At 34.5% G+C, this 14,264-nt stretch overlaps 1 protein-coding gene across 1 annotated transcript; it reads right to left on the bottom strand.

The window, feature by feature from the left end:
* Nucleotides 1–9,976: 9,976 nt before the first annotated feature.
* LOC129576278 (uncharacterized) lies at nt 9,977–12,317 on the bottom strand. Its single transcript, XM_055461064.1, has 4 exons — nt 12,098–12,317; nt 11,662–11,854; nt 11,356–11,524; nt 9,977–11,141 (listed from the first exon to the last, which is right to left on the bottom strand). The coding sequence occupies exons 2-4, from the start codon at nt 11,687–11,689 to the stop codon at nt 10,652–10,654; spliced, it is 687 nt and encodes a 228-aa protein (XP_055317039.1). The 5' UTR covers nt 11,690–11,854; nt 12,098–12,317; the 3' UTR covers nt 9,977–10,651.
* Between the last annotated feature and the right edge of the window lie 1,947 nt (nt 12,318–14,264).

Here is a 14,264-nt window from a genome sequence, read left to right as displayed (position 1 = left end):
TTTGCTCATTTTGGCCTGAAATTTGTCTTTTATGTCTGCATCAATTGTCGCCAAACTCCATCCAAATCGCAATCGTACAAGTAAAAAATTTTTTGTACAGGTCCTGGTTACACGACACAACTCCAAAATTGAACAAAAGTCCACCACCTGGGTGACCAGTAGAGCAAAAAATGCAAAAAATGCCGAAAAATTTCCATTTTTTTCGTCATTTTACACTGTAACTGGCCCAGAATGCCTTTTCAAGGGCTGATGTTTTGGTAAAAGTTGTACATATTGACGAGCCAGACAAAACCCTATCATCAGTTTTTGCCGAAAATTGGCTGAAAAAATGATTTGGGTCAAAATGTTGCGATATGAATTGGCTTCCGAAATCGCTGTCATGAAAATTTTCATATGGGGCTTGCCATGGGTTTTTATATGGTACCCATGTGATTTTTTTTAGACAAAACCTATTTTTTTGAGGTATATTTTTCGAAACTGCCCGGGCCTTTTGGATGAGGGGCAACTTTTTTTTTTGGAGCAGGCTACTGTGTTGTGTACTCAACCAACTCACCACATTTTTGTATAGCACTTTGAAAATTATCACAAAACTTATAGAATTTATCGATATTCCATATGGTAGTTGCAGAAATTATACTGCCAAACACCGTTGTCACAGATAAATAAAATGAATCAGCATACTCCTGGAAATTCTTAGCTTCAAACAAAAAGAACATAACGGTTGACACACCAAATGACGTCAATAGAAAAAAAGACACGACAATTCTGATAGTCAATCGTTGAGATGTTTGGAATGTCTGAGCATTATAATTCGTCAGGAATTCAATGTGTTCTTTCAAAATCTTAAAAATTTCCATATTAAATGCACTTCAAATTATATTTAGGCCGCAACAGAATTTTAGTTAGTACAGAAGAAATCGGAAAATAGAATTTGGAAAAATAAGGATGTTTCACAGGTAAATGAATGAGATTTTTAAATTTTGATCGATGAATTTGTTTGTTTTTTTTTTTTCTTTTAATTTACTCATATAAACAGGAATTATTTTAGTTTTTCCGACTGTTTAGATTAGCTTTCGAATGAAAACTAAACAATTTTACATTTTGTTCGGTACAAGTTGAAAAGTGGAAGAGTACGACACGTCAACTTCAGATTTATAATTTAAATTGTTTATATTGCATTATAATTGTTTACATTAACCCTCAATTATACTGTTTTTATTCTAAAAAGTAGAGAGTTTCATTTGAGATTCATTTTAGCCGTGAATTTTTTCGGCTTTAATAAAGATGAAAACAATAGTAAAAATGACTAATTCATCTTATCAACCGCTTGGAGATGCTCTTGTTGATGTGATCAGATTGATTGGATTGATTCATTAGGACATTATAATATCTCCATTTTCCATGCGATACATGTTTATTGATCGCTTTGTATGCGCAGTGTCAATTTGACATTAGCAGCGGGCGCGGGTTAAATAATTGAATTTCACACTCCGCTCACATTCAATTAACCGTCATTTTTATGTTTTGTTTTTCCTTCATTTTTATCAAGAGATTATTTATTTATTATTTGCGATGTGAAACGATTCAACTGTTTGTCAAGTTTTCACAAAATGGTTTATAATTGAAGCGTTTATCTAAAGAATTCTCACGTATAGGCATTCTCTATGACACAGCCATGCTTCTTCGGTAGTATTCAACAGGAGAACTTGTCATCATTGAATCATTGATTTTTATCGCTTGGTATTGTCCAACAATTTTCTAGCATTTTGTATTCAAATGTCCATATGAAGCCCATTGAAATCGCATTTGAATTAATAAATAATGACATAGCAGCGTAAAAAAGACACACACACACACGGAAGAATGGTTGATATTTTTTGGTACAATGGTTTTTTTTCTTAAAAATAATCCAAAATTAAGATGTCAAAAACAAAATTTATTTTTTTCCATATAAATTCTGTCTAAAAAAATCCCAATCTCAACCATCCTTTCCTGTGCGCAGTTAACCCTTTATCACATATCGGTTCCTAAAGTAACCAGATACGCCAGACACTATAGCTATGAAACCACTAAATATTTTTGCATTCTTGTTTGGAAACAAATTTAGGGAATTGAACAAGCTTTCATTTGATACTTTACAGGCTACAATTGGTTAGTTGAATGGAAAGTTTTTTCTGTTCATGTACTGCTGTAAAAAAAAAAGCGAAATTTTAGCAGGATTTCACATTTGTCCTCCTCTTATCTTGTGGGTTTGTACATTCTTTTCAATTGTCAAATTAGAACTCGTAGGACCAAAACACATCAATTTGACTTTCTGCATCATTAGTTTTATGAAATTTAATTTTTTCAAGCTTTTATAGTGATTTGACACTTTTGACTCTTTTCCGATTTTCTCGACAAATACGCAATTTTTCAAAAATCTAAGTATCAGGTCTTTCTCTATTTATCGTGGCACAAAACATATATCAAAATGATTCAAAAACAAAAAATTGTGCATCAAAGGGTTAATATTTTCATTTTATTTCATTCAAATGTAAATTTAAAATCAAATCAATTTGATTTCATTCCCAACGTTCCATCGGCAGCTGTCCACTAACTTGCGATATAGAACTGCTATTAATAGCTCCGGAATATTGACATATTTTAATAGTTGAATTATGGATCATGTTTTAATAGTTGAATTGTGTTCAATATTTATTCTTTCTTCGCGAAATTCCCAATTTTTTTTAAACAATTTTCCTATTGTTTTTTTTTTTCGTTTTCTTTTATCAAGAGAATGAGAAGACAAATTTAAATAAAGTCAATTAGATGAGTCAAGTCAAGCAATCATTTTCAGTTTTCAAAAAAAAATTACGAATAAAATAAGACTTTTTAAATAATATGAGGACGGTATTACCTGATATACAAACAAACCATCGATTTCTTAACAATCAGCCACGCTACAATCTACATTGCGATGTGAAACGATTCAACTGTTTGTCAAGTTTTTACGAAATGGTTTATAATTGAAGCGTTTATCTGAAGAATTTTCACGTATAGGCATTCTCTATGTCACAGCCATGCTTCTTCGGTAGTGCTCCAACAGGAGTACTTGTCATGAATGAATCATTGATTTCAACCGCTTGGTAATGTCCAACCATTTTCTAGCTATTATTTTTTAGCATTTTGTATTCAGCTTTCGATATAAAGCCAATTGGAATCGTATTTAAACTAATAACAGCAGCGTAGAAAAGACAAGTAATATTCCCATTTTCTTACGTTCGCAAGCAAATCATTTTGATTTCATGCTAAAGTTTATTTTTCCATTAGTTCTATCGGTAGCTGTTCACTGATTTACGATATAAAACATTTGAATTCTTCATATGAAATTGACATGTCTTCTACCAAATATGAGACCGAATGTTCAGTTTTCATTCGAAAGCCTATCCAAACAGTCGAAAAATTAGATTCAAAACAGAATTTGGAGTGAATATACATTTTTTACACTACGGAATAGTGACATATTTCAACAGTTGAATTTTGGTTGTGAATTCTTTCTTCGCGAATTTCTCTAGCGTTTCTTTTTCGTCCCAATTAAAAGTTGTCGGTAGTCAATCGACACACACTTTGGAGGTGAATTCAACATGCAAATCTTCCAGACAATTTCGAAACACTTTGAATTCTTAACGAATTATCGCGTTCAATCGTTTCAAACTTTTCAACGATTTAATTTCAAAATAGCCGTGGCCATTTTTTTCTCCCTCACATTCGCTCTGTCGGCCGTTCTGTTTCTGTTGATTGAAGCTGAAACATTCAGAGAGTTTGCCGATGCATTTTATTTATCTGCGACAACGATTCGCGCCTTCTTAATTACCGTACTCATCATATCGACAGCAGATAAATTGTATTCACTTTTCGATTCCTTTGACAGCGCCATACAAAAGAGTAAGTCGAATTTGGATTTAGTTTTGGATTTTTCATTTGATTTTTCCCATTGATGTTAACGTACTTTAATTGCAAAAACTCATCATTGTATTTCCCCTGGTTCTCCAGAATCAGGCCGGTTTTGCCATGGTTTTCCGGACCCGATTCTGGTATGAAAGCCTCACTTTTATATCATCCTTTCCCTGACTGTATTCCCTTTGCAAAAGACGCACCATGAGCGGAATTTATGCCGTATTGGGTCACTGACCAGCATGTTCTCAGCTTGCTGTGAACAAATATTGGCATAAATGTAGGCTTCGTAATAAATAAATAAATAGAAGAATTGAAGCGCATACAGTTCAACCTTGAATTGAATGTAATCAATGTTTTATGGAGATATTACAAACACATGAATCAGCACTAGAACCATTAGCACTTTGTTTGTGTCTATTCCCATGTGAATATTGCATAATGTTTCGAAATTTAGTTGTATTTATTGCGATTTAATGGAAATTTTTCAAGGCAGATATTTTGAATTGTAATATTATCACAGGATTGCATGACACATTATCAAAGACACATTTCGACGAGGTGAATGACAAAATTGAAAAAATATCAAAGGCTCTTCAGTTTTTCTTCACTCAAACTATTATGGGTCTGATGATACCAAAAATGGTGGTCTTTTTGTACAAACTTTTCACAACTGAACTTCAAGCTGAAGACTATAAATTATCGTTTGTAGTATGGTGAGTGAATGTTTTTTTTTTTTTTTTTTTAATTCAAATTATTCGAAAACATTTCAAATTACACAATGATTATATTTCTGAACATTTTGCTTCAGTTGAGTTACACATATCGTTGATTGAATTAAAATTATTATTTAGCTCATGGTTGTTAGAATTTGTTAAAAAAAAGAAATAGGCATTAAAATCAATGAACAAATTTTGAATCTTTCTTGCAGGGTACCATTCAACCATAGTACACCGATTGGACACTTCATTGCTTGGAGCATTCAATTTGGACAGGTGTATTATCTCCTAAACTATGCTACTGTTATTTTAACTACTACAGTCGGATTGTGTTATTTGACCATTGCCTTTGCCGAGGAAACCAAAAATGATTTGAAAAGCCTTAACGAACTGAACAAAACTGAAGGGAGCCAAGACAAAGTTAGGCAGCGATTTAGTCAATTCATTCAGCTGCATGCGGACGCAAAACAGTTGAGTTTTTTTATACATCAAATTCTTTGATATGAAAAATGCCATCCGTTCTATCGACGAAAACAAATAATACAACTGTGTTTAGATTTGTGTTGCAGTTCACTTACACGTACCAATACATATTTGTGATTTATTTCGTATGGGGTCTGGTGTCGGTGTGCACTTCACTTCTTATGATTGAAATGGAAATAGTTGAGTAGTATTTTTATTTCATGTGTAAAATGGCTCAAAAATGATTTACTTTTGGCAACTAGATCCATCAATTTTTCAAACTAGATCCATAAATGAACTCGAATTTCTTTTTTTTTTTTTTTGTAATTGCAACACACCAGTCGCAGGACACCGTGAATTGGTCAACAATTCTGATTAACTTTTGGGAGCTCTTTTGGACATTCGCTGCGATGTTTTTATTTTGTTATTTTGGCCAAGATATTGCTACTGCATTTAAAAGTTTGAGCGAAGAGATCTATCAGTGTGATTGGAACACATTTCCATATAAGGTGCGACGTTTACTACCTTGCATCATGATGGTGGCACAACAACCCGTCTATGTTCAAGCATTTGGAGGCATCACATGCACACGCGACACATTCAAAACGGTAACTTCAGTTTTCGACTTTGAACAATTTGAATACATTCTGAATTGAATGATCGTTCACAGATTGTCAACACCGGATACTTTTATTACCAGGTACTTCGAACCATTGACTGAAAACCTTTTTGTGGCAATTCGTCGACTGTGGTTATTATTGAAGACTACATCTATGAACACCAAGTTCGAGCCCACAACATATACACAGTTTAGTTAAAAACTTTTAATTGCTGTTCATAATTTAAATGCACCAAATGCACTGTGTGTTTTTTCTTTATGTGATTCACGATTCAATCGGCTGGAAGTACGAAACATGTTCACAGTTTTCATTTAAAAAATTACCTACGATGAGATTTGTTTTTAGTTGAAAAGAAAAAACGACGTAAAATTGTTTCTGAAAGAGAATACGAGAGCGTTTTATTAGGTATACACTTTTTTTATCGTATTTTAGTACTTAATCAGTCAATCTATATTGTTCGTTTGTTATGCAGAAAAATATTTAATTTTCAAAGTAAAAGTGCATACTGCACAGTCTAATGATGAGCTTAATTTGGTTTCTAGTAAACTAATTTGGACTTGAAAAAAAAACGAACCGTAAACTAAAAAAAAGACTATATTTTATCTAAGATTATTGCAGTTTGAAATATCATTGTTGAAAAAAAACAAAGAAAATCTAACGAAAAAAAAAAATTGGATGAAAAAAAAAAAATCAAATGTAATAATTGCACATGCTCAATAAAATTGATTGTAAGCACAACAATTATTCGTGTTTCATTCGTTTTCAAGTTAGTATCTGCAAAACAAAACGGAAAAAAAATAAGTTGAATACTTTTTTGATGACGAAAACTCAGATAGAAGTTTGGATGTAAGAAAGGATTACAGAAAGCGAAAAAACTCACATTGGCAAATGAATGCGTTGCAAATTGCCTAATTTAACTTCTGCATTGCACAATGGACAATGATTTCGCGATGCGATGGCTTTTTCGATGCATCCAGAGCAAAATAGATGTCCGCATTGTGTTGAAGACACTCGCTGATGGATGATGTTCTCCAAACAAATGGCGCATCTGAGTTCGACTTGAAGACGACGCTTCCTAGGGTTAACAGCACTATTGACCGGGTTACGAAGTCGAATCTCGCATTCGATGACCACTGAATCGTCATTGACGATTCCTCGTTCCGGTTTAATTAAATTATGCCAAAGCAAAACGAACGATGCGTTTGGATTAGCTGAGTTGAAAACGCACTCGCTTACATTCTGTTTGAATGCTGGCTTCATTCCATTTATCGTTGACGATAAAAAGCTCAGAGAAATGGTCACATTCCATGACCAATCTGGATTTGAATTTTTGCATCGCACAGAAATCCCGAACATATCGCGGACATGGCCAGTCGTTGTACCAACTCTGAACGCGGATATTTCCCATGGAAGGCCACGTAGAAAGAATTGCGGTGAACAAGCTGCCAAAAGTTCACCAACATTGTACACCGTCCATCGATACGTTCCGCTTGACGCACTCGCACAACATCGATCCAAGCATTCAAATTCGGTGTTTCCGTCGCCGATTACAGGGCGATTTGCTTTTATAATTACTTCGATTTTGATCGCATCATCTTGCACAAATCCTTTTTCAGCGTCAAAAAGATCGGTCCAACTGATGAAATTAGCAATGCCCCAACCACTCATTGCATCATAAACATCGGGATTGATTGGCTTTGTCACGGAATTGAGGTCATCATTGAACGATACCAGCTTCACCAATGCCCATGCAGCACAATTCCAATTCGAGGATCCCCTGCCGTTGGAACAATGCAAAAATACACCTATGTGTTCATCGTCATTTTGAGTCGCAGTAAGTTTCGAAATTTGTATGTTCCAATTTAAATCACTAATTTTGACGGACGATGACAAAAATTCAGACATTTTACTGATGTTTGCAATCGTGATTTGTACTTTGGCTTCGGAAGCCTCGGTGTTTAATTCTTCGTTGGATGATTTAAACATGATGAATTTCACTTGATTTAAATCTTTGGACTTTTTTACTCGAAAATTGATCGTTGTAGTTTCGATATCTTGTGATAAAATGAGTGCTTAACACGATCAACAGTCAACCAGCTTGCAGTAAACTCTGTCTGGATTTTAACTTCCAATATATATTTTTTATCTTCTTTTTTTTTTAACTTTCAAATATCGTTTGAAAATCAAATTTTTATAAAAATTTCGATATCACGGCCCGTACAAATATTTTTCTTTGTAAAATGATTGAAATTTGGAAATTGAATGAACGAAAACCAAAATCAGAACTGACGAAAGAACGATGTATTTTCAACGATAGTCGCACTGTGAATGATCGCATTCCGAATTTTTCGAGCAAACGACAGCGGAACGCAAGCCTAACACTTGAGCCGAGATTTTTGACGCTCAATTCGGATTTGCCACACCGAATTCTTTTCTACGAAATTATTCAATATTTTCACTACATTTGGATTTCAAGCGAACCGAGTTCAAGAGCGTGAAATGAAAATGAAACCCAAACTCATTTCAAATATTTTTACGACTTACAGAGAAATGTGCGTGTGTCACCAGATAAATGAATCGAATGTGCGAGAGTTATTTGAGAACAAACGCAATGCATTGTTTCAATTCTGCTCTTGACCACCAACAATCGTCGTATGTAGTGTAAAACTAGAAGAAAGTAAGAGACACGATTTCATGTGGTCTCCCATCGCCATCCTTAACGATGGAAAGTGAAAGATGAGATAGTCAAAATAAACACATGAAACTCTAAGCGCTCAAAATATTATCGCATTTGTTTTTATGCTGCAAGGGCTGATGAACAATGAAATTGCTACAAGCATTTGACGTTAACTATGGCAACAACATCTGTTTCAAGTACCAAAGAATCTAAATAACCACTACCCATTCGAATGACTCTCCAAATTACGTATTCTCTTCATGTGCAGCTCTGAATCGAGCTGAACAGTTGAACCACCGCCGGATTTTTTTTTTAAACAAAAAAATGGTATGGTTTCATGTGTTTTTATGTGCATTTAATTAGAAAATGAAGAAAAAAAAATTGTGAATCGTAAAAAAAATGATGTGTATGATTGAAAAATACGACATGGTTGTGATGCACCATTTTTTGGTTTAAAACCAGTTAAACATTTGTGTACTGAAAGCATTATTCGATGTTGGAAGGAAATATGAATTCTTCAGAAGAAATTTTTTTGCATTCTGCACATTTTTCCGTTTGAAGGTGCTGTACATACTGCAGGCAAATATGTACTGCTTGGAGACACAAGCAAAGTGAAATAGAAGCCAAAAGGAATGTCACACGGATTGAATGTGATTATTTCGTAAGCGAGTGATGAAATAATTGGTGTAAACAATAGCAACAACTACGTAAAAGTGGCACAGTTCTAGCAAATACGCGCACTGATCGCTGACGACATGCCATAAAGGAATCTTAAAAGGCAATCCACAGCGGTATACAAGGCAAAAATTCTGGTAACATTCATCGCTGAGATTCTAATTCAAAAAGTAAATTCCATTTGAATTCCTTTGCGGCGTGTGTGTGTGTGTGTGTGTGAGAGTGAGAGAGAGAGTACGTGCTTGTGTTATTTGTACCGTACAAATCGGCAAAATAACCCTTTGGTTTTTTCTGTGTTTACTATATCAGTTTGTTTTCCCGTTTTTCTCTCTTTCTGTTTGTGTGTGTGCGCGCGCTACTTAATGAAATTGTTTTATGGTTTGGATAACGATATGGTAAATTCATACAGGATATTAATATTAAATCTCTTCATTGTTTTTTATAGTTTACATTCTTCATTCGGATTCAACCGCATGTGACATGGTTATCGAAGTGAATATTTATTTGATTTGTAATATTTGGTGGCGCTCCTCTTTTCATAGCTGGATGGGCCAGTCATTCTGCATACAGTATAAAGTATCAACGTATGTACAAATCCACTTGATTCGAATGATCAGTCGCTACACATACACAATTCCAACGGGGGCTGTATTGATATCCTGTTTATTGAAGTTGGTACGAAATCATTTTTTTAAAACCCAAAACAGAGTCGATTCTTGAATTACCGAATTCTTTTAAAAGACATTTTAAAAGAAAATGAGGTGATTTTGAGCCGTATCGAATATTTTTTTCAGTCTTTTCAACCAACGCTACAAGAAAAAAAGCCATCAAAGATAAAAAAGGAAGAAAGTTCTGTGGCATAAATAATGAAATGAAACAGCACATTTTCTAGTTAAATCCATGCACGGAATTGCTTTAATCAGAATAAGAAGAAAATGGCAAGCTACATCTATTTCATTTTTGTTTTGTTTTCAATGGGTTTTAAGTATTTTTTTTTGTCTTTTGTTTTTTGTTCATCACACTACGAACTATTCATTTCTATCAAATAATTTGTTTTTTTTTTCTCTTTGAACATTTTCTTGTGTTTTTTGTTTTTCGTTCCTAATGGAGACAATTCTTGATATTAAAATGAACTATTCCTGAGTTAGAACTAACAAAATATATGAACTATTGAACTAGTGCATGAATTTAAAACTATATTCAGAGCGTTGAGTATAATGTCAAAATATAGACAATGGATCGATCAACTGTTTCCGTTACTTTTACAGTCAAGAAATGGTTCTTCCAAAGAAAAAGGATGTGAGTAATAACATGTGCCAATTATTTTGTGTACAATGATTTTAAAATTCAAGTTTTTCTATCATAAAATTAAGAAATAAAATACAAAATATTTTAATTAAGGGATGGCTAAGTTTTTTTTTCTGAAACTTTTTTGGAATTTTTAAATTTGTTTTTCTCATTTTTCTTTTTATTGATTTTTTTCTATTCTTTTTTTGTACTGTTTGATGATCCATGAGTCTGTTGTGGTATTTATTTCATTCGGGTAAATATTAACTCCTTTTAACTTATGGTAGAAAAATTCGAATCAAGCTATTTGAATTGGCAGCCGTGTTGCATAGAGGGCAAGATTGGCGCTGTGCAATGGCATGTTGTATACAATCGGAACAACACCAATGGCCACATGAAATAGCGAATGTTTGTAGATCATCCACATTTCGTAGGCAAACTGGGCACTCAAATCCGATTCGTTGACCATGTCCCGATTCGTCGACACTGTCGTTATTTGCATCTCCTTCTTCTTCTTCAGATTTCACGGAACATTTTTTCGATGACTTAAACGGGATCGCGCATTCATACATCGACATCAACGCACCGAGCATCGATGCCATAGTGAACGGAGAAACTGCAAACGAATTGTTGGTGTAGTAGTGTGGGTTGCGGCAGTAGAGTGCTTCTTGCATCTCAACAGTTTTCGTTATACTGGCCATTGTGCGTGCGTTGATTTCCTCACAGAGAACGAAGTGACTGCGATCGAATTCGAACGTTGTATGAACACTATAGAAAAAGTAAAGAGGGTTAAATACCAACCATTAGACCATCGCAACGGTATGATCAGAACTCATGCACGCATCCGTATGCACTGATCACCGTGAAGCTGGTGAAGACCTGCATACGCATGTCTGCAAACCGATTGCACACAAAATCGTTCACCATCCCTTTGTGCTTCATTTGGTAATACATTTCTCAAATATCCCATGCAATACTTTACCGAACAATATTCGCTTCACTGCAGTGAATGAAAATGTTTGAGTACGCTTTCAGACAACAATTGGTCTCATTTCTTGTAGATCTTTTGGCATTGCTGACATCTGATTTTGAATGATGCAATCCCTTTTGCTTATTCTGACACCATTGACTCTGTTTTTCGTCGACTGAAACTAAAACGATACATGTGTTTGTACATTTTTGGCTGCTAAAGAGTTAGAATGCATCATGTGTTTCATAACTTTGGCAATAAATATGAACACTAAATGCAACAGACTATGAGAAAGAATATGAGATCGAAAAGCATTACCTTCGCTCATTTGAATGATCGTTAACATTCAGTTGGACATTGCTCTTCACGCATTTGACTATGAAACGCACTTTTGTCGCTGCATTTATCTGTTTAATGACCTGACACGGTGATTTTTGATCAGGCACACCGATTGACTTGTGTAGACGACGAATAGGTATTCAAAGATGAAGTTTTGAAATTTTTTTTTAACCTGTTGAACAGAAAAACGATAACCTCAATAAACCAAACAATTTGTTTATTATTTTTCATGTTTTTTTTTTATCCTCATTTATTTCTTTTTAATATTCGAGAATCCAAAAACTTTCACTTTAGTCCAAATTCTGAAGATTAAAATTCTTTTTTTAACGTTGGATTCAAAATTTTGTTCACTTCAACACTCATAACTTGAAAAAATGCACGAAATTCTTTGACACAAGTTTAAGCCGACACTTACCCAGAAAAGATGAAAAAAAATTGATAAAAATGAGAAAAAAATGGACTTAGCAAACAACGGTTTTGATTTCGAAGAACAATAACTGTTTTCTACTTGAAGATCGATTTTTTTCTCTTCATAATTTGGGTTTTTTCCTCTTCTTTCTGTGTTAAAAAAAAAGGAAATAAAGCACAAAACGTTTGAAAAATGCGATATAGAAGAGCAAAGAGTGAGTTTGAACTTGACAACTCGATGGTTGAAAAGAAACTGAATTCATGTAACGAACAAATGAAGGAAGAACCCCCAAATCCGAAAAAAAACCGGCCGAACATTTCTTATAGTCATCGGCGTTTGTATATTCCACTGCTTTCGTTTTGTTTGCATTGAGAACGAACCGAAGCAAGCGGTGATCTTGTCGCACACGCACACAAGTCTAATGATCGGTCGTATACGAAACGCTCATTCCACTTTACACACTGTTTCGTACGCTTGAGCAATATGCACTCAAGTGAGCAAAACGACTCCATTTGACTTTTAATCTTCTTCCAAAAATCCTGCTCAAATAAATTGTAACCATGTGTATGTGAGAAAAAACTTCAAGGGACATTTTCGGTAAGGAAAAGTACACATATCCAATACTCTGAACAAAAAGCCGTGAGACAAACACTTCAGAAACTATAAATGCGATGTTCATGTTCACTTTGTATTAAGATAAGAGATACCACGAACATACACACCAAATATAGAATCACACACTTGAGAATTACTAAGGGATGTATCGCTACAACACGTACGGTTCAAGTTAAACTAAATGAATGAGCTCACTAATGTTAGTGAAAATGAAACGATAGACGGTGTGTAGCTCAAAAGTGCGATTTTATATATATAAGTATAAATTTCAACTATCGCCGAATATGCGCGCTGTAGAGGTGTGTAGAATCGAAAATTAGACGAATCGCACCGTTTTCAAACGCTTCGACGATTGCATTCATGCTTGCCTTCGTGTATAACAGCGAACGATGACAAAAATTGGCTTCAAAATAAAAAAAAAGGACGTCATTGGTCTGAAAGGTTTGTTTGCACCATGTGCACTGCACATTTTCTTCTTTCATAATTATCAAGTCAAAACTTTAAGCCATGAATCTCAGAAATAATTGTGCCACAGTTTAATTTTAAGCGAACAGTTCTTGTCAATTAAGTTTATTGTTTTTTTTTCTGTTTGGTTTGAATAGGACTTTCTGGGTCATTTCTGTTGGAATATCATTGGTGTTGTGTGTAAGTTTGATTCAAAATGTTTATGTCAAATGGCAATAACGCCCAGTTATTGTGATATTCTCGGAAAAAGTGACGCCAGTTTCGTTGATCCCATTTCCCGCTGTAACTATTTGCCCGGAAACCAAAGCTCATGTGAACTCACAAACTCGACTATGCGACCGTTCTATTGAATTAATGGAACAAAATTTCATCGCTACGACGTTCCTTAACACCGTAAACAACATAGGACCCATTCTGAATGATATCATGTCACTCTGCCGTTGGAATAACGACGACACCAAATGTGACTCTCTTTTTAAAACAAATCTGGTCGAGGATAGTCTTTGCTACACATTCAACGCTCTCAATTCGCGAGAAATTTACACTGAAACGTATGTGAATATTTTCATTTTTTTTTTTCATTAATTCAATTCTATCAATTCATATGCTCAGCTCAGTTAGTGTTGATGAGCTCAGTTGATATATCATGCCCTGATAAAAATTAACAAATTCTAGCGTTTCGCTTGATTTGATGACAATGGCCAACAATCCGTCGGCCAAATATACAGAAGGCGGTTACAAAAACATTGATATTGAAGACAACACAACCTATCCGTATCGAGTATTCGGCCGAGGACACGTTTCTGGAACTACACTTATCCGACGGTTCAAACGATAGAAATGCCTCAACTTGCAATTGCTTACCAGCCTGCGTTTCAGTCAATTACGATGCAGAAATTAAGAAAGCGAAATTTGACAAGGTCAATTCATACATTGCACAAGAATATGAGGCGTCAAAGGGTGATTTAGTTAGGTATGTTTGTAGATCACAACTTTTGAATATTATTGCGTTGATTTCAATATAAATATTAATAAAAAATTTCCTATTTGTTATTTCCAGCGTGCAAGCCACACAATTGTCCATCTAAATACT

Source organism: Sitodiplosis mosellana, unplaced genomic scaffold (genome assembly GCF_009176505.1).
Source record: "Sitodiplosis mosellana isolate CC-2019 unplaced genomic scaffold, AAFC_SMos_1.0 Smas_scaffold_6181, whole genome shotgun sequence".
Taxonomy (NCBI): Eukaryota; Metazoa; Arthropoda; class Insecta; order Diptera; family Cecidomyiidae; genus Sitodiplosis; species Sitodiplosis mosellana.
Note: the sequence above shows the minus strand (reverse complement) of the source record. Positions and strands in the feature narration are given on the sequence as shown.

Excerpts from the sequence above, each read along its gene's own strand:
- LOC129576278 (XM_055461064.1), bottom strand. The coding sequence starts at position 11,689 with ATGTTAACGATCATTCAAATGAGCGAAG. Across the intron at positions 11,525-11,661 it reads GATCATTCAAATGAGCGAAG|TTTCAGTCGACGAAAAACAG; the intron begins GTAATGCTTTTC and ends GTATCGTTTTAG. Across the intron at positions 11,142-11,355 it reads AGTGAAGCGAATATTGTTCG|TGTTCATACAACGTTCGAAT; the intron begins GTAAAGTATTGC and ends CTTTTTCTATAG.